Consider the following 18,445-nt stretch of genomic DNA (forward strand, 5'->3'; position numbering starts at 1 on the left):
CCCACAGCTCCACCTCCCGCCATCCTCCGCCCCCGCCGCCCCCCCTGAGGTCGTCACCGCCGCTCCCTCCCTCCACATTACTGGACCCGCGCAGCGCCTCTCACCTCTGAATAAAGGCGCTGCACGGGCAAGAAGACCACCTGATCGCTCTCCTTTCCTGACCTGGGCCTGCCCCCATCTGACGTAGGTTTCTTATCAGATGGGGGCGGGCCCAGTTCAGGGAAGGAGAGAGACGTCCTGAAGACTGCAGCGATCAGATGGTCTTCTTGCCCGTGCAGCGCCTTCATACACCAGCAAGGCCAGCATTAGGGGACTGAAACAGGGCAATTATCCTTGGGAGCAACTTAATGGGTATCCACCATCCTTCACAGGACTTTATCCACTGGGTAGGGACCCCTCCCCCCTTGCATGAGTCAGACTTGCAACCTCCTTTGTTTACACTGAATTTATCCTCATAATGAGCCAGGCCTACTTGTTCTGGAGGGGAGGGGGAGAGAAATATCATTTAGATGGCTCCAGTGGGACTCTTGGCACCTGGCTGGGATGGGGTTAGTGGAGTATGTCTTCCCCAGCGTACAGAGGTAGAAACTTGGTTTTAGTTATACAAGTCATTCCGCACTAGCTTGAGGATTCTCCATCCCCACTCCACTCCTACCTTGTCTAGCACACTGGCTACTTTACAATGGCCCTGGCTCTCACAATGAAGAACTTTTTGCCACAAAGGCCCCAGTTTGGAAAATAGTAAAGATCACCGATACACTTGGTTACACCCATTTGTATATACCCCTGGATTCTATATATGGTGCCCATATTTGGACACTGAAATTCATGTGCAGATCAAAGATGCACATGCAAATTAATTAGCTGATAAGCCATTGATGTCAATTATTGCAGTTAATTACCTATAATTAGATATTGCACATGCATTTTCCAGTGTGCCTAAATCCCTTAATGCACAACTCAAAAGGAGGATATAGCCAGGTGCTCCAAACTCATTTTTAATGGTGCATGGGGGGGGGGGGGGGGCTTTAGCCCTGGAATAGCAAAGGGTACTCTGGGGCAGAAGTAAAGATGCACTGTATGCAACATTGTCAGTGCTGAAATAAAGAAAGGGTGCTGCAAAATAAAGAAAAAAAAAAGGGCCTTGCTGCCAGAGACTGGCACACGTGCTCCAGTAGCCTGTCCCTGGAATCCAGCCTCACCAATCAGAGGCAGGGATGTATGGTGGAAAAAGTCTCCAGTCAACACAGCAACAATGCAGGCCCTGTGAAGGCCTGATGGAAAACACACACACACACCCCTCCACAATTAACCCAGTGTGAACCTGCCAATACACACACACACACAATTAACCCTGTCTGAACCAGGCTACACACACAAAATTGAACCAGCCCATGGTTTGGATCAGCAGGATAGAACTGTCCTGCATAAAGATGGCAACCTCATTTCGATTTCTTTGCAACTAATGCTGCAAATTTAAATCATAGAAAATGATTTCGTTTGTCCCACACACACTTCCAAATATCTGTTCCAATTCTCTTGGAAGTTGGCTGGGTTAACAAGAGGCGTGGAGGTGCATTGCAATGCCCCAGGAAACAGCATGGCACAGAATATGCGGCAGGCACAGTTCAGACTCCAGCACTTTTCTACAGAGCGAGTTCCTGTGCACCAGTAATGCCAAGGAACCGGCCGTGTCTGGTAGTACTGGTACTGGTACAGAAGAGAGACTAACCGCACCCAGCCCGGGCTGTTCCTTCTTTTGGCACCGCCTTCACAGAGCGAAGCAAACAAAGGAGGGAGTGGTGGACTCGGGAAGGAAGAGAAAACACAGCTGTAGTGTGTGCACAGTGCACTCAGTCAGAAGGAGCAAAGCAAGACCATCCATCCAAATAGCCGAGGAAAGCCTCAGAATAAAAGCTCTAATTAACCTGTTTCATTAAAAATAAGTATAGTCGTGCCAAAATGATCATTACAAATCTCAACAGAATGGCCATTAACTTGCCTTCCAAGATATATGCGATTAAAATTAATCGGTTTAGTAGGCAACTGGTAACGTTCCAAAAATAGAAACAGCTTAAAGATAGGATGATGTGATAAAAATCATTGCAATGGGCACTAAAGAAAAAACAATTTTTCCTGCCCTACTGAAAAACCCGTGTATAAATTTGTGAGTGCTAATCGACAGTAGCATGTAGTAAGTGCAGCACGGCCTATGGGACTTACATGGGCGCGGCGACGGTTACAAAATTTGCGCTTAAAAGTTTTAGCTTAGCCTAGCCCAGCCTGACTTTTGATGACAGCGTTTTTCAGAGTGTACTAAACTAGCCTTGGTTTAATTTGTTCTTGCACATTTTGATAAAGAGTAGAGGTTTCGTTAAAAATGTAGCCCTGAGGGGATTCTGCATTATTTTGAAGTTTACTTAAATTTGCAAAATGTTAAAATCTGTCAAAATAATAGAAACCGCAGTCCTTCACTATCTAATTTAACTATTTAAAGATGTTGAGTTTGCAAGGTTTCCGTTTAGAATTCCTCCAGAAGTGCACTGTAAGAGTGGATCTTGGCCCGCTCCCCTGGAGTTTCATCATTTCCCTCAGGCCAACTTTCTCTCCCCCTCTCCATACATATTAGGGATTTGACCTCTTCCACTCGTTCCATGGGGCATGGTTCCCTCTTCTCCAGGGGTCTGACTTCCTCAGCTTTCTTCCTTTCCCTCAAGGCTCGATCTCAATACTGAGTCTTACTGACACTTTCTGGCCACTAGATGCTAACACTCCAGTCCCCTTCTGGGCCGTAAAGGCTGACGCTGATGCCAACCTGCCTCCTTCCAAGCTGTACGGCCAGACGGGTGGAGATCTCTTTTTCACTCATTGACCTGTCGCCAAATCCTGTACAAAATTCTGCATGATGCTGAATTACACTAGGAGTAGAAATATTAGAACTAAAAGTTTCCGGGTGTGTAGTGGGAAAATTGTCTGTAAGCTTTTGCGAAGATCTGGAGCCACCTGATAAATCTTCAAGAAGAGGATCGCCCGATTTAAGAGCAAAAGGTAAAAACCGGATACAGCGGGATCCTCGGGATCTTCCCGGATTCGCGATTTAAGTACAAGAGAAAGAGAAAAAACTCATCTCTTCTCTATAAAACGTGTCAAGTTTAAATTTTTACTGACTACACTAACGTGTGATTAGGTCAAGACATTCCGAGAAAACTGTTTCTTCACTGCTTAATTTTCACGTTCCTAAAATAGATTCTGCTGCACCCTATGCAGGCTTGCCAACTTCTGAAAAGCATTTTACTAACCGATTTGTACAGACACCTCAACTGTTTTGTTACTAACACATTTTTTTACATTGTATATATAAAAGGGTAACCCCCCCCCCAAAAAAAAAAAAAAAAAAAAGTCAATTGCAAATCAAAGGCACGATCTTGCATATCTCCCAGATACAATATAAATTAGGTTTCCAAACCCAGCAAGCCGGTGTATAACCCTACAGTAAAAAGTAAAACACAGCAAATTATCTATGCACAGCGGATTGTTTCCCGCTAGGATAAGTATGTTTATTAAGTTCATTAAACAACTCTGCAAAGTACAAGCCTCTCAGTTATTCGTCAGTCCTGAGAGCTTCATTAGAAGCAGAAAGCAGGAGTTTTCCTGAGCCAGAATCTGTGGAAATCACCTCCCAAAGGAGGGATTGGTGTTTTTCAGCAGGATGTTTCGATCAGCTAAAGAGAAAACACAGTAAAACTTAAAATTTACCAAGGAAACACACTTACCCCAGGAACAGAGAAAATCGTGGCACACAACAGACAAGCAGTGGATAGTTTTGCCAGTTGCAGGCAGAACAGAAGGAGCAAGCTAGCAGGACACACCCAATACAAACAGACAGAGGTGAGACTTAAAACAGGTCTGACTTGTTGTCCCTGAGCCTTCATCTCCCCCAGGGCCAGGAGGAGATTACAAGAGCAAAACTGCCTCTCTGCCCAGTCTTTCTCTCTCTCTCTTTAAAGACACATCCCTGGCAAGCTCTGCATTCTTGAGAAAATGTTTCCTATTGTGTTACCATATGGTGACCCATCAGAGTTTTCAACCTGAATACAGTTGCCATCTCATCCCATATCAACTGAATAGGCTGGTCCTGGCCTAGTTTTGCCTAATGCAGGCACGGGTTTGTAATTCTGATTTTCTTAGGAAAATTAATAGTAAGTTCAGAACTATATTGCCATGCAAGCATTGGTTAAAGCCAGGACTGGATTTAGAGTGAAGCAACAACCCAAGCACAGAGAGGGTCTTTTACTAAGCCGCGGTAGCAGTTTCAGCTTGTGCCGTAGAAATCGGCTGACGGTAAATGCCCGTTACTGCGACCTAAAAACACTACAGCGGCTTAGTAAAAAAAAACCCTGAATGAAGAAAGACTCTCAGGAGGTAAGACTGTTCATTCTCAGTAATTTCAAGGGGGGGGGGGGCGGTTTCTCATTGCTCCACCTGGAATAGAACCCTATCCCTGGATCCTGTGGAATCAGACTGATAGTGGTATTAAAAGGGAATGAGACAGATTATCAAAGCAGGGCACACTGCCACAAGTGTGATTTTCAGATATGTATAGTTTTCTTGTGAGAAGAAGAAATCCAAAAGAAATTCCACGTAAAACATTTTCTTGTGATACAGGAACATTGTAAGTGGACAGTAGAAGGGTTTGTTAGGGCACCTGCATCACTGTCTTCTCCATTACACCCTCATCCTCCAGAAATAGAAGAGATTCGGGGACTATAAATCCCACACTGCTTTAGGGGGCCGCTGATGCTCAAAGCCCAAGCACTAAAGCCACAGCACAATCACAGCACAGAAAACTACATAACTAATGTTAAAAGCAAATGACATTCAAACTGTATGCATGGATAATTTGGACCATTAAATCAAAAGCAAGGGGAGGAACATGCTTAATGCATGTGCACAAAGGTTTCGCAATAAGCACAGCTCTTGAGTGCATGCCCAGACAAAACTGTTTTGCACCTTTAAATATGAGCTTTTGTTTGCATTTAAATTTTTTGAAAGGCTCATATTTAAGCGCAGAAACACAGGCACCAATGTGTGCTTTCACTTTTGCTCAGACTCACACATGTTTGTTTGTCTGTATCACACGTAGAAGCTGCATAGGCTTCTTTTGCTTCCAAAAAAAAAAAAGACAGAACTGGCAGTTTAATGTGAGAAATTGACAAAAACTCCTCTCTCCAAACCCTCCTATTCTGCCTCTGAGCTGGTGGTACATTTTTGGCATTACAGACCATCATTTGCTTTGGGTATTGCAACACTACTGTCAGCATTGTGAAGGATACTAACTGACCTCATTTGCATTCATTTAAATGCATTTCAATACAATTTGTGACAATGGTTAGTGCACACATTAACACCCATGCTCTAGCCCTTTGAGTATTATGCTCACAATAACAGTCATGCAAATCAAGTGCTAACTACTTCTTAGCACTGGTGTTAGCTTTGAGCACCAGACTCTAGGACAGTGATGGCGAACCTTTCAGAGACCGAGAGGCAGATGCATCAACCAAACGTAAAGGAATGAAAAACGTTAAAGGACTTACCGATTTGTAAAAAACGAAGAATGCACCAAGAAACCCCATCAGAAAAGTCCGTTTCGGTATTCAAAAGTCGGATGCATGAAAGTCTCGTAGCGGAGCAGAAAACGCATGCGCAGATGCAAATTCGGAAAGCACTCGGTACCGACGTAGCTAATGTGCGCCCCTGACGTCATAAACGTGTGTCCACAACGTGTAAGAATCGCGTCGCTGCAGTTTGTTTTTGCGATCACAGGGCTACTGGCGAGTATTGCTTCGTTTTTCTTCTCGCTATTTTCCTTCCTGTGTGCCACGTTGCTTTTTTTAAACAAGGTGTTCACAGGTGAGTCGTCATGAGCGTATGATGTTGTAAATTGTGATTTCGCTGCATTTCCCATTAATAACTTCTTTTTTCCTTTTTTAAGGTGTGTGGTGTGTGCCACGTGGTTTCATCCTTTTTGTTTTCATAAAAATCGTTTATAGGTAAGTAAGAGGCTCCCATGAGCTTATGAATGGGCTAAGTTGTGATTTGCTGCCATTTGTTCGTTTGTTAACGTCTACATTTTATTCTTTTCAAGGTGTGTTGTGCATTGTTCCACCATTTCTTCGTTCTTATAGAGAGTGCCCATAGGTAGGTAGGACGTTCCAATAAGCTTATGAATGGGGTAGAATGTGAGTTTGCTGGCATTTCCCTGTTCACGTCTACATTTTATTTTCTAAGGTGTTAACATCTCCTTCACTTTGTTTTTCTCAGGAAGCAATGCAGGATAATGTGTCGTGGTGTGAGGAGGATGAGGAGACAGTTGAGGGCCCTCATGTCAATGGCAAGCGTAAGCATGCTTTGAAATTTGCGGAGGAAGAGCTAGAAGTGTTGATTCGCGGTGTATGTGACAAATTTGGACAACTTTATAAAAAGTCCAGGTTGACGGTTGGACAGAAGAGCAGGATATGGAGGAGGATTGTGGACGAGGTGAATGCTCTTGGTGTGTGGAAGCGCACTGTAGAGCAGTGTAAGCACCGTTGACAGGACTTCAGGGGTATGGTGAAAGCCAAGGTACGGAACAAGTGGAAACATAGAAAGGGTACAGGGGGTGGCCCTCCATGTGCCATGCAGCTGACTCCCCTGGAGGAGACAGTGGTGGACACCCTTGGTCGTGAACAAGTGGTCGGACTATCTACTGGGGACGACACGTCGGAGAATGCCATTGATGGTATGGAAGGTGAGTTTTTTAGAGTTGCGCAGACGTTGGGGTGTGTGGGTATGAACTCTCGGTGATGACGGTTTTGAATCTACATCGTTTCAGTCTACGTTTGTAGGTGAACATCTGGAAGATTCAAGATTATCTGAGGACACAGAAGGTGGTGAGTACTGTGATTTGCTGTGGGGTGCTGGAAGGGACGGACATAAGTACATGACTATTGTCATAATGTGAAAGACATAGTAACATAGTAACATAGTAGATGATGGCAGAAAAAGACCTGTACGGTCCATCCAGTCTGTCCAACAAGACAACTCATATGTGCTACTTTTTGTGTATACTCTACTTTGATTTGTACCTGTGCTCTTCAGGGCACAGACCGTATAAGTCTGCCCAGCGCTATCCCCGCCTCCCAACCACCAGCTCTGGCACAGACCGTATAAGTTTGCCCAGCACTATCCCCGCCTCCCAACCACCAGCCTATCTGTTCACAGAGTCCTTTGGTACATTCTCCTAGCCCTGTCTCTCCCCCTTTTGTCTCCTCCCCTGACTTATTTTAATTGTTAACCAAATGTAAACCGCATAGTTGCCTCCATGGATCACTTACGGTATATCAAACACTGGAAGTAAAATACATTAAATTTCAGAGAAGTTCTGAGAGAAGAGGACATTTCTCTGGTAAGTGAACGCTACTTTGCTTGTGCTTTGGGAACTTAAAGATTGGGGTTTAAAGGAGGAATTGTAGGTTAGTGTTAGGCAAACTTAAAAAGCAAATTTCAACAGCTAACAGAAAACAGCTAATCTCCATAGTCTTTTCCACTTAGTTTTAAAAGCCTTGTACCACAGCATTAACAGATAGAATCTAACAGCCACTGCAGGATCTAATTTAGTATTAAGGGCAAATAAAAAGAGAGAGAGGGGGGGAAAAGCAAGCAGGGCCTAGTTTAGAGGAATAAAAAAAGAGAGAGACAGAGAGAGAGAAGCAAGCACCATTAACTAGTTGCCATAGAGGCATATTTTCAAAGCACTTTGGGAGGCTAAGTTCCATAGGTTTCTATGGAACTTTGGGAGGCTAAGTGCTTTGAAAATGAGCCCGATAGTGTATAAACCCCTTCCCCACAGTTTTAAACTGAACTTTTCTCTAGAAATAGGCATTTTCCACATAGTTTTAAACTGAAACTTTTCTAGAGGTAGGAACTCCTTTGTTCTAAACGGCAGTTATTTTTCTTTTCCTTGGCTGCTGGCTGCTGGAGAGTTAGCTCATCCAGTGACCTAGTTTTAAACTGAAACCTTTTCTAGAGGTAGGAACTCCTTTGTTCTAAACGGCAGTTATTTTTCTTTTCCTCGGCTGCTGGAGAGTTAGCTCATCCAGTGACCTAGTTTTAAACTGAAACCTTTTCTAGAGGTAGGAACTCCTTTGTTCTAAACGGCAGTTATTTTTCTTTTCCTTGGCTGCTGGAGAGTTAGCTGATCCAGTGACCTAGTTTTAAACTGAAACCTTCTAGAGGTAGGAACACCTTTGTTCTAAACGGCAGTTATTTTTCTTTACCTTGGCTGCTGGAGAGTTAGCTCATCCAGTGACCTCAATTAAGTGATAATTAAGGTGTGGGGGAAGTAGAATACTTGCATAGGTTGCTCAAAAGAGGCCCCTTAGATTCAAAAGTATATAAAGAGGGAAGGTCCCACTGAACTTTCTTTCTGAGAAGTTCTGAGAGAAGAGGACATTTCTCTGGTAAGTGAACGCTACTTTGCTTGTGCTTTGGGAACTTAGATTGGGGTTTAAAGGAGGAATTGTAGGTTAGTGTTAGGCAAACTTAAAAAGCAAATTTCAACAGCTAACAGAAAACAGCTAATCTCCATAGTCTTTTCCACTTAGTTTTAAAAGCCTTGTACCACAGCATTAACAGATAGAATCTAACAGCCACTGCAGGATCTAATTTAGTATTAAGGGCAAATAAAAAGAGAGAGAGAGGGGGAAAAGCAAGCAGGGCCTAGTTTAGAGGAATAAAAAAAGAGAGAGAGAGAGAAGCAAGTACCATTAACTAGTTGCCGTGGAGGGGCATAATCGAAAGATCGTCCAAGTACGAATTAGGACGTTCTTACGAAAACGTCCAAAAATAGACATGTATAATGGGAAAATAGTGTGGGCGTTTTTCGATAATCGATTATCCCTGTAAGAAAACAATCAAATGACGAGCGCATAAGCGTGACTAAATTGGGCGCCCTAAGACGGTCGATTATTGCAGGTGCAAACGACCAAATCACGTGGTGTGTAAAATAATGTACATAGGTGTACCGCAAGTACAGTACATGTTGTTCTGGCCATCCAGGTACGGGAAAATATGAGGAACGCGTATATGTGTCAACTACAGACATATCATGCTGTTCCACCCATACTTTCATCATATGTGCCCATCTGCATGTCCGGATCTGCATGCACTGTACACCTACTGAACATGCAGCTATATGCATATTGTGTATATGTGAAAAGGGTCGGGTGAGGTGCGTCATACTCATCTATATAAGGCACATTCCACACACGTGCAGGCATGTGCACGTCAAAGACGTCTATGCTTACGAGGGCGTCCACGTGCTGATAGGGGCCATATATGGAATGGTCATCCATATATGGAGCTGTGCATGAAACGACGTCCCTCACGCAAGGTCGTCTATATAAGGCACTTCTTTTCCAACACGTGGAAAAATGGCACAACGACGAGAACCCAACTTCGGACAGGAGGAGAGCCTGCTGCTGGTGCGCCTGTGCCTAAGGCACCGGCACAGGCTCTTTGTGCAGCACCACCACCTGCCCCCCAGGCTCCAGGCCATGCGAGCCTGGTCCCGCATCCGGGACAGGCTGGAAAGGTAAGGTTATGGGCCAACCCCCCTCCCGTCCTGTACCTACACATATAACAGCTCCGTCATCAATGTTACCACCAGTAACTGGAGTGTCCATGCAAGGATCATGAGTAATATAGGAACATGCACAATCACTAATAAATTGTATGTTATTGAAACGACGACCATTCCCACTTCCCTACAAGAATGTATTTCGTTAGTTATGTGACTATTATATTAGTCTTATGTGACAATTTCGTTAGTTATGTGAAGGCCACATTTTCCAACTCCTCTTTGCAGCCTCTATGTGGCTTACAACGCATCCGAATAGTGGAAACATGAGACCAATGAAACCTATACCATACTTTATAACATGGTCATGATAACACATATAAAGTAGTTTAACAAGCATACACTATAATGTATACAAACGGTACTGTCTGGCCTCATGCCCACCTCTCTGGCATCATCTGCATAGGAACCAACTCGGTGGCTGCTGTGGGTGCTTGACCACCCCCAATATAAAATAAATGCGTTGTATGTATGGAGGGAGGGGTCATCTCCACTGGGGGTTCCACCCCCCAAAATGGTAAAAAGGTGGCTCCTCTGATTCAGTACCAATGGAGGTGGTCCCCCCCCCCCCAACACCGTTGACCCTCTCTGGTACTTGAATAGCAAATGAATGTGTGCAGAGGACAAAAAGGACCATCCCCCCTGACCCCTGCTCTACAAACTTATATCTTACAGACGCTTTGGAGTCCACCGGGACCTGGAGTCCCTCAGGAGGCGGTTCCGCCATGTGAGGCGGGAGAGGCCCGACCTCATCCGGGCGGTGCGAAGGCACCTCAGGGCTCGCCGTAAGTATTCAAAAACAGGACACCTGTACAGATTAGTAAATACATTTCTTGAATAATGCAAATGTGTTGTACAATATTAATTCCCATGTGCCTAATAGCCAACTAGTAAGTAATAACATATCTGTCCCAGATCAAGGATGCAGGTTGCAGGGGTTCTCCCATGAGTGTGCCTGCAACTTCCGACCATCCCCCCGAGATGAATGAGATGATATGCCTCACTTTACTATTCCCCTTTCTGTGGTGGCTGATTAGTGTGTCCTGGTAGACCTGCCTGAGGCCCTACTTTTACTGCATGTCATGGCCTAACTCATAAAAGATTTGTGCTCAACACCCTTCCCACTACCCGCCCCCCCCAATAAATCCTACAACAACTGCCCATCAACCCCTCGTTGCATCTCACAATGCAAACATGCTGGTCAGCAATGAATTTGGTATGGCAACATGTCCTGTGTGGTGTGTGTCAGAGGAGGTTCCAGGGTTCTGTGTCATGTCATCTGATGCAGCTCATTCCCCATGGGCATAGGCTACGCCTTACCACACCCTGCCCCATCCCCTGCCTCACGCCATCCAGCTACTGCACTATGCAAGCCATGTTGTATGCGCTGATCTCAATCACACTCCTTTTACATACACAGGGCTCCACCAGCAGGAAGCCGAGCGGGAAGATGAGGAGGGCCACCACCTCCAGGAGGAGGAGGAGGAGCAGGAGGAGCAGGAAAGGCATGAGGCGGAGGAGGAGGAGCAGGAGGAGGAGGAACGCCAAGAGGAGGAGGAGGATGAGGAGGCGCAGGAGGAGGAGTCATCGGGCTCGGAGGAGGGGGTGCTCATCATAGATGAGGACTATATGGAGGCCCCCTCCCCACCTGTACCAGCAGCAGAGCCCTCTCCCTCCCCTCAGCCATCCACATCCCCTGCGGCAGCAGCAGCAGCACCATCACCTGCCCCACCGCGTTCCCCTGGGTCTGCTCCGTCCCCTGGGTCTGCTCTGTCCCCTGGGCCTGCTCCAGCCCGTGCCCCACCTCCAGCAGCCCTAGGCGCAGGGGCCATGATGCGCCTCCTGCAGCAGCTGGTAGATGGCCAGCAGCAGCTTGTAGTTGGCCAGCACCAGCTGCTGCAGGAGGTGAGAGCCCTATGGCAGGGCAATGAGCAGCTCCAGGGCCCACTAAGGGTACTGCTGGGCCTGCTCATTGCCCTGCTACAGAGGGCCTTGGTCAGAGGGCGTGCCCGCCCTTAATTTAAATTGGGGGGGGGGCCTGTTGGGGGTGTGGGGAGTGGGTGGGGGAGGGAATTGTTGGGGTTGTGTGTGTGGGGGGAGGGAAATCTTGGGGTTGTGTGTGTGGGGGGAGGGAAATGTTGGGGTTCTGTGGGGGGGGGAGGGAATTGTTGGGGTTCTGTGGGGAGTTGTGGGGGGAGGAGGGCATTGTTGGGGGTTATTTTGTAGGGGTGGGGGTGGGGGGAAATAAATGTTTCTCTTACACTATAACTATCAGGGTTTGTGTGTGTGTTTGTCTCCCTTGTGCATTACATATCAGCAAATGGTGCTGTTGAGTTGAGAGGAAGGAGGCAGCAATATGCATAGCATTAAATGTGCTGTGTGAATGAGAAGGTGATGTATGTCTGAGAATGTTGGCCATACAGAAGGCCACCTGTTCATTCCAACCTGCATGGCCATATGTGCAGGGGGGTTGGGCCGGGGAGCCTGGATGGATATTTGTGTTCATGAATACAAATGGCCAGCCAGCATCTCTCCCTCCCCCCCTCCCTCCCCTCCACCATACTGACCCACAACACAGAGTGCCATCAATAAGAGATTAATAGTGTAGCACGTGTGATCTGCCAAGTAGACACTTCCACATAACCCCAGGTAGCACATACACAGTGTTTGCTATGTGATGGACACATATCCTTACCCACAAGCCACATTGGTGGGGGGGGGGGGGGGGCCCAAGAAGGACCTACAAACAGCTGGCTCATATTTTCACATTGAATACATCAGCTATGGTATATAATGCTGAGGAGAAAAGGGGAAACAATGGGAAACCCAATAGATGGATGGTTACTTCATCACAGTTGCAATGTAATACTTGTGTTAGAGAAGGGCACAAATAAAAATGGTGCTCATTATTTGCAGCTGTGATCACACTTTCTCCAGTAGTAGATCAAGGTGTGTTACATTCAGGTATTCTGGGTTTGTGTCAAAGTTTGTCCCTGGAGTGACTTGCCTTAGGTGGGATTTGAACCAGCAACCTTATGATTATAAGGCTGGTGCTCTAACCAGTAGGCCACAGCAGCCACCAGGCTTTAGCCACCTGCAGGTACTTTGGGTTGGCACCTGTACACACACCCCTCTCCCTCACCACCACGTCTTAGGCCTCAGTGGCAGTACCTGTAGCCACCTTGAGCATTTTGTCCAGGCTACCGATTAAAAACAATGTTTATGTTCCCTACTACCTATGGAGGAATTTAGGAAGGTGTTCCATAATGTCCTAAACACATCCATTGCATAAATCATTCTCCCCTCCCCCGCCTATGGACCTTGAGAATGGGTGGCCACTTCATAAATGGGGACTGGGGTACACCACATAAACAAGGAAGATGGAACCTACCGGGAACCAATACAGCAGTTCCAACAGCTGGCCCACACCACTGAGGACCTGCCAACCCCACAGTACAGTGCACAGGAACCTGGTGAAAAGAGAGCTACCTAAGATCTGATTCCAGACTACATACATACAGTGAATGCACACTCCTTGACTATGAGCACAAAGAGAAGAGGTGGCAGACAAATGAGAGCTTACCAAGAACGTCTGTTTCAAGACTGTGTAGTGCGCCTTTTATCTTCGGGAACATTAGCTGCACATCTCCCTGATTGAAATGACCCTTACCGACGGTTGCTTGATTTGGGGCGAGTGTAGCAAATTCGTGGCCCCCACACACTGCCTGCTACAACCAGGCAGAGAGAATGGGAGAAAGGAAGGGAGCATCAGGGGATGTGGAAGAGAGGAAACGGAAGGCGTGGTGGCTGAGGGCCAACAATAATCCCCCCCCCCCCTAAATACACAGGTGTACCCAAGCATACATTGCTAAACACAAACCTTCATATAAGTGAGGGTAAAACCCTGTAAATGATTATAACGAACAACCGGCAAGGTCTCAGTGCAGGAAATGGCAGGTTAAATGGCAATGAAGAAAGGGAAGGCAGGTGGAGACGCCCATACTTATCTACTCATAATCGAAATCATGTGTTCCTAATCGCTATCTGAGCTGGGCACGCTTAGGAATTATGTGTATAATTGAAAAACAAACGCCCATATCAGAAACGCCTATTCCCCCGTCTCAATGGGCGTTCTTGGCGACTATATAAATGCCCACTCCGTATTTTCGATAACCCCATTGGTACAATGCCACCACGTATGCCCCCGACCCGGAAGGGTAATTTTTCAGAAGGTGAGGTGGAGCTCCTGGTGCAGGAAATACAACAGCGGCACCGGAGTCTGTTTGCTCCCACAGGGCAGAGGCTGGCTGCAACGACAAAGCAGCGCGAATGGGAGGCAGTACGGGACAGCCTGAATGCTGTGTTCCATGCTGGGAGAGACGTGGAGGATTGCAAGAGGAAGTGGCGGAAGCTGAGGAGGGATGTTAGGAGGAAGGTGGGGGCCAATCCCCCAGGCCATGACACAGCCAACCTCACGCCCATGGAGCTGATGGTGCACTCCCTCCTACCCCAGGAGGGCATCCACGGGATTGGCTCCCTGGACACCTCGGGCCAGGCTGAGGACTCAGGTAGGTGTTTCATTATGCAGTTGGGGTATCTGTTGTGCTGCAGTACACTTGTGTTATAGAAGTTGGGGCCAGGGGGAGGGAGGTGAGGAGTGGGGGGCAGGAGGAGGGAGGTGGGGGTGAGTGTCTCTGGCTGTCTTTATGTACATTAACAGGCCACCTTTATGATGCTGTTGTGACCTGGTAACCCCTACTCACTAGCTCTGTACCCTTACTCCCTATCCCTACCGTTGTCATTGGGTTTCCTCTTACTTGTCCTGTGTGCGCATCTTAATTGAATTGTAAGCTCTATTTGAGTAGTGGTAGTGGTCATGTGTGTTATAGGAGCAAGCAGACAGGGTGGGTGCTGTGGGTGTGTGAGCACCCCCAATATTGAGGAAAGATCATGTAGCTGTGCAGGGAGGAGTTTTGGGCACTGGGCTTAGCACTCCCAATACTACTTTCCAGTTGGCTCCTATGGGTGTGTGTAGGTTACTACTGAGGCAGCCTGGACAGAGAAATCATATTAATTTGCTAATTCTGTTTAAGTTTGGTTCAGGCCTGTAAGTGGTAGAATGCCATCTGGTTTTAATTACTCAAATGTCTAGCTTTTGCTAGACTAGAGGTTAGAAAGGTCAGCAAGAAATAAAACTTTCTTTGTCCCTTTTTGAGTGATGGATTGTTAAGGCTAGCTCATAGGCATAATAATAAACCACATCTGGATGCCATTCTAAGCAAGGCATACTGGACAGTCTCGAGGGGATCAGCAAGCAGGCAGTTTTAAAAGATTAGGCTAAATGCTGTTTAGAGATTCTTGATAATTTAGATTCTGTCTTATAAGGAATTCTGATTTCTGCTTATTTTAAAATATGTTTTATTCTGTTTACTTAATAAGTTCTATTTCTTCATGTAAAGTATCTTTTTAATTCAGTCTTTGTCTGCAGTTTAAGAGGTCATCATCTGGTTTGAATTATCCACAGTCCTAGCTAGTTCTGTGTATGAAGCTAAAAGGTGAAAGAGGTCAGGAAAAGTCAACTCTTTCCTTGATTGATTATAGCTAAGTGTAGGACTGGCCCCTTGGCCCCTTAATGAATGCCAGAGTCCAGTTAGCATTTTAAGTTATGAAGTTAGCTGGGAATCTGATTATGTGAATAATAATAAAATGCAGGAGATAGGTGCCGCATTGTCTAGTTTGAGAGGCCCCAGGTCGTAGGTCAGTTTAGGAAATATCTGAAACCTATGTAACTGATATTTTGAGTAAATGTGTAGAGATAATTAGTTCAAGACAGGGTAATCAATCTATTCCTTACCATCTGGTGAGAAAGGGGGGCTAGAGGGGTTTAGGACCATATATAAATGAGAACAGAAGCAGTTTACGTTAGAGACGAGAGAGACGAGACAGGAGAGCCAAGACACAGAGAGACGAGAGGAAGAGCTAAGACACAGAGACACAAGACACAGAGAGCTGAAGAAAAGGAGAGGTCTAGCGCTGATGTCCTACTTTGTTTGCTGGCAAATAAAGAAGACTTCTCTCTCATTCTGGTGTGTGGTGTTTGACTCCTGAAGTACCACAGATTCTGCTAACAATAGTGGTAATTCCTGCATCACTACTGTGGCAGAACTTTGGGGGCCTTCCTTCCCTACTACTCCCTCCTATTTTCCCATTAACAAACTGTGCCTAGTTCCTTCTGTGACCTCTGTGCTCTACTGAGTGTGGGCCACATGCATTCAACTGAAGGAGCCTGTAATGGGGGTCATAAAGCAGTTCTATGCAGTCTAGCAAGTCAGTAGTAACACAACACATGCTGCAATGTTGTTCAATTTAACAATTATACAACTAACAGCTTGTCCACAAAGTTGTGAGTGGTGTCCTTCTCTTGGCTGCTCATCCACCACCTCTACTCAGCTGCCTGTGGGCCTCTCTCTTTCACACCCGTGTCAATTCCATTCCTCCTCACCATCTCTTTGCTGGGTCATCAGGTTGGGGGACATGCCAATGTATATGAATGCTGAAAGACAAAAGTGGGTTATTTGCACCAACACTATTCCTCACTCTTGTGCTATACAGGTGATGACTTAGAGGAGGCTGGCCCTAGTGGCCTGCAACGCCAACGCCCTACACCAGCAGTCCAGCCTCAACCTCCACAGCCTGCAGCACCAGCAGTCCAGCCTCTGCCTCCACCCCCTGCAGCACCAGCAGTCCAGCCTCCACCACCTGCACCAGCTGTCCAGCCTCTGCGTCCACCACCACCTGCACCAGCTGTCCAGCCTCTGCCTCCACCACCACCTGCACCAGCTGTCCAGCCTCTGCGTCCACCACCACCTGCACCAGTCCAGCCTCTGCCACCACCACCACCTGCACCAGTCCAGCCTCTGCCTCCACCATCTGCAGCACAGGCACATGCACCACCAGCAGAGGCCGCACCTCCAGCACCGGAGGACTTTGGTGAGGAGGAGGGCCCAGCTCCTCGACAGAGGCCATCCGGCCAAAGGAGGCAACTCCTGCGGCTGGCCACGGAATTACTCCGCCACAACGTGCGCTTGGAGGAGTACCGGCACCAGAAATTCGAGCTGCAGCGCCAAGCACTGGAGGCACAGCAGCGAGCCCACCAGGAACTCCTCCAGGCGCAACGTGAAGGCCACCAGGAGGTGCTCCAGCAACTGAAACGGCTGGAGCAGAGCATCCAACACCTGCGCCCTCAGGGCACAGCACCTACTCCAGCCCCCGTGCTGCTGGAGCAGCCCCTGCCATCAACGTCCTCCTCCACTGACCACCACCAGCTAAGAGGTGGGCGTTGCGATCATCGGCCTCCGCACCCACTCCTGCAGCACCCACCAAATCTGCTCCCATTCTGGGTCCTGTGGCCAGACCACTAGAACCAACAAGGTGGCCCGATTTCCACGGTGCAGCCGAAGCCGCAGGCTGCCGTGGGGATAGGGAGGAGGACACTGGGAGCAGCAGCTCAGAAGAGGGTGAAGAGACTTCCCGTGCAGCACCAGCTGCAAAGGAAGGGCGTGGGAGGGGTAGGAGGGGACGGGGGAAGGGAAGGGGAAAGTGATGGGACATGCTGTAGGGTGAGGGTTGGTGGGAGGGGGGTGGGTGTGGGAGGGGAGTGGTGGTGGTGGTGGTGGGGTTGAACACAGTAACACATGCACTTAATGTAAATAAATAAATGTTCACTTACTTTCACCTAAAACTTGTTTCAATGAGTCTTTGTCTTGCTCTTACGCCAAGCTGGTAGGCATTGAGCTCTGCTCTGTGGGCTGGGGGTGGAGGGAGCTCCTCTTCCAGCTCATCTGGGGCCTCTTCTGGTGGTGGCTGTGGCTCCTCTGGGAGAGGCTGTCCTCTGCGCTGGGCCAAATTGTGTAACATGCAGCACGCCACAAAGATCTTGGCCACCTTTTCTGGACTGTAGAGCAGCTCTCCTCCAGACCGGTCCAGACAGCGGAAGCGGTTTTTCAATAAACCAAAGGTGCGCTCAATGATCCCCCGGGTGCTGCGATGTCTCCTGTTGTAGGTTTCTTCTGCCCCTGGTTGTGGGTGGATCAGGGGGGTCATGAGCCATGTCCTCTGCGGGTAGCCTCGGTCACCTTTGCAGAAAAGCAGAATGAGATAGATGAGTGTGTATTGCTTGGAGCAGGTACAGGGGGGGGGGGCGGGGGGATTTGGATAGTGGGTTGTGGAGGAAGCCAGGGCGGAGGGTTGCCCAGTGGAGGAGGTATAGTATGGGTGGTACATGCATGTTGCACTTACCTAGTAGCCATCCACCAATGAACTCCCCTCGCTCGAACCTGCAGAAGATGCCCGAGTGCTGTAGGATGTAGGCATCGTGGGTGGAGCCAGGGTACCTGGCACACACGTCTAATATCTCCCCCTGGGCATCACATACAACTTGCATGTTCATAGAATGAAATGCCTTCCTATTTCTGTAGGTGGCTTCGTGTGCCCGGGGGGGTCTGAGGGCTACATGTGTGCAGTCTATCACACCGATGACCAAGGGGAATCTAGCAAGAGCATAGAAGGCGGCCATGTTGTTGTGCAGGGCCTGGGGGGTGGTGGGGAAAGTGATGTAGTGTGAGGTGTGAGTTATGAAGGCATCCAGTAACTTGGTGAGACAGTGTGAAATAGAAGCCTGGGTGAGGCCTGTGTTAGCAGCTAATACGGATTGAAAACTGCCAGTGGCCAGGACAGAGAGAGAGGAAGTGATTTTGAGGTGGGCAGGGA

General features: G+C 47.6%; 1 protein-coding gene across 1 annotated transcript in view; it reads right to left on the reverse strand.

Annotated features, from left to right (window-relative positions):
- Nucleotides 1–3,947, reverse strand: part of FXYD3 (FXYD domain containing ion transport regulator 3) — a 237,527-nt gene extending 233,580 nt beyond the window's left edge. The window contains exon 1 of the mRNA XM_030211789.1: nucleotides 3,774–3,947. Coding sequence (XP_030067649.1) covers nucleotides 3,774–3,932 — 159 coding nt within the window. The 5' untranslated portion in view covers nucleotides 3,933–3,947. The remainder of the gene's footprint in view (nucleotides 1–3,773) is intronic.
- Nucleotides 3,948–18,445: the final 14,498 nt, after the last annotated feature.

This window comes from Microcaecilia unicolor, chromosome 8, assembly GCF_901765095.1.
Source record: "Microcaecilia unicolor chromosome 8, aMicUni1.1, whole genome shotgun sequence".
Taxonomy (NCBI): Eukaryota; Metazoa; Chordata; class Amphibia; order Gymnophiona; family Siphonopidae; genus Microcaecilia; species Microcaecilia unicolor.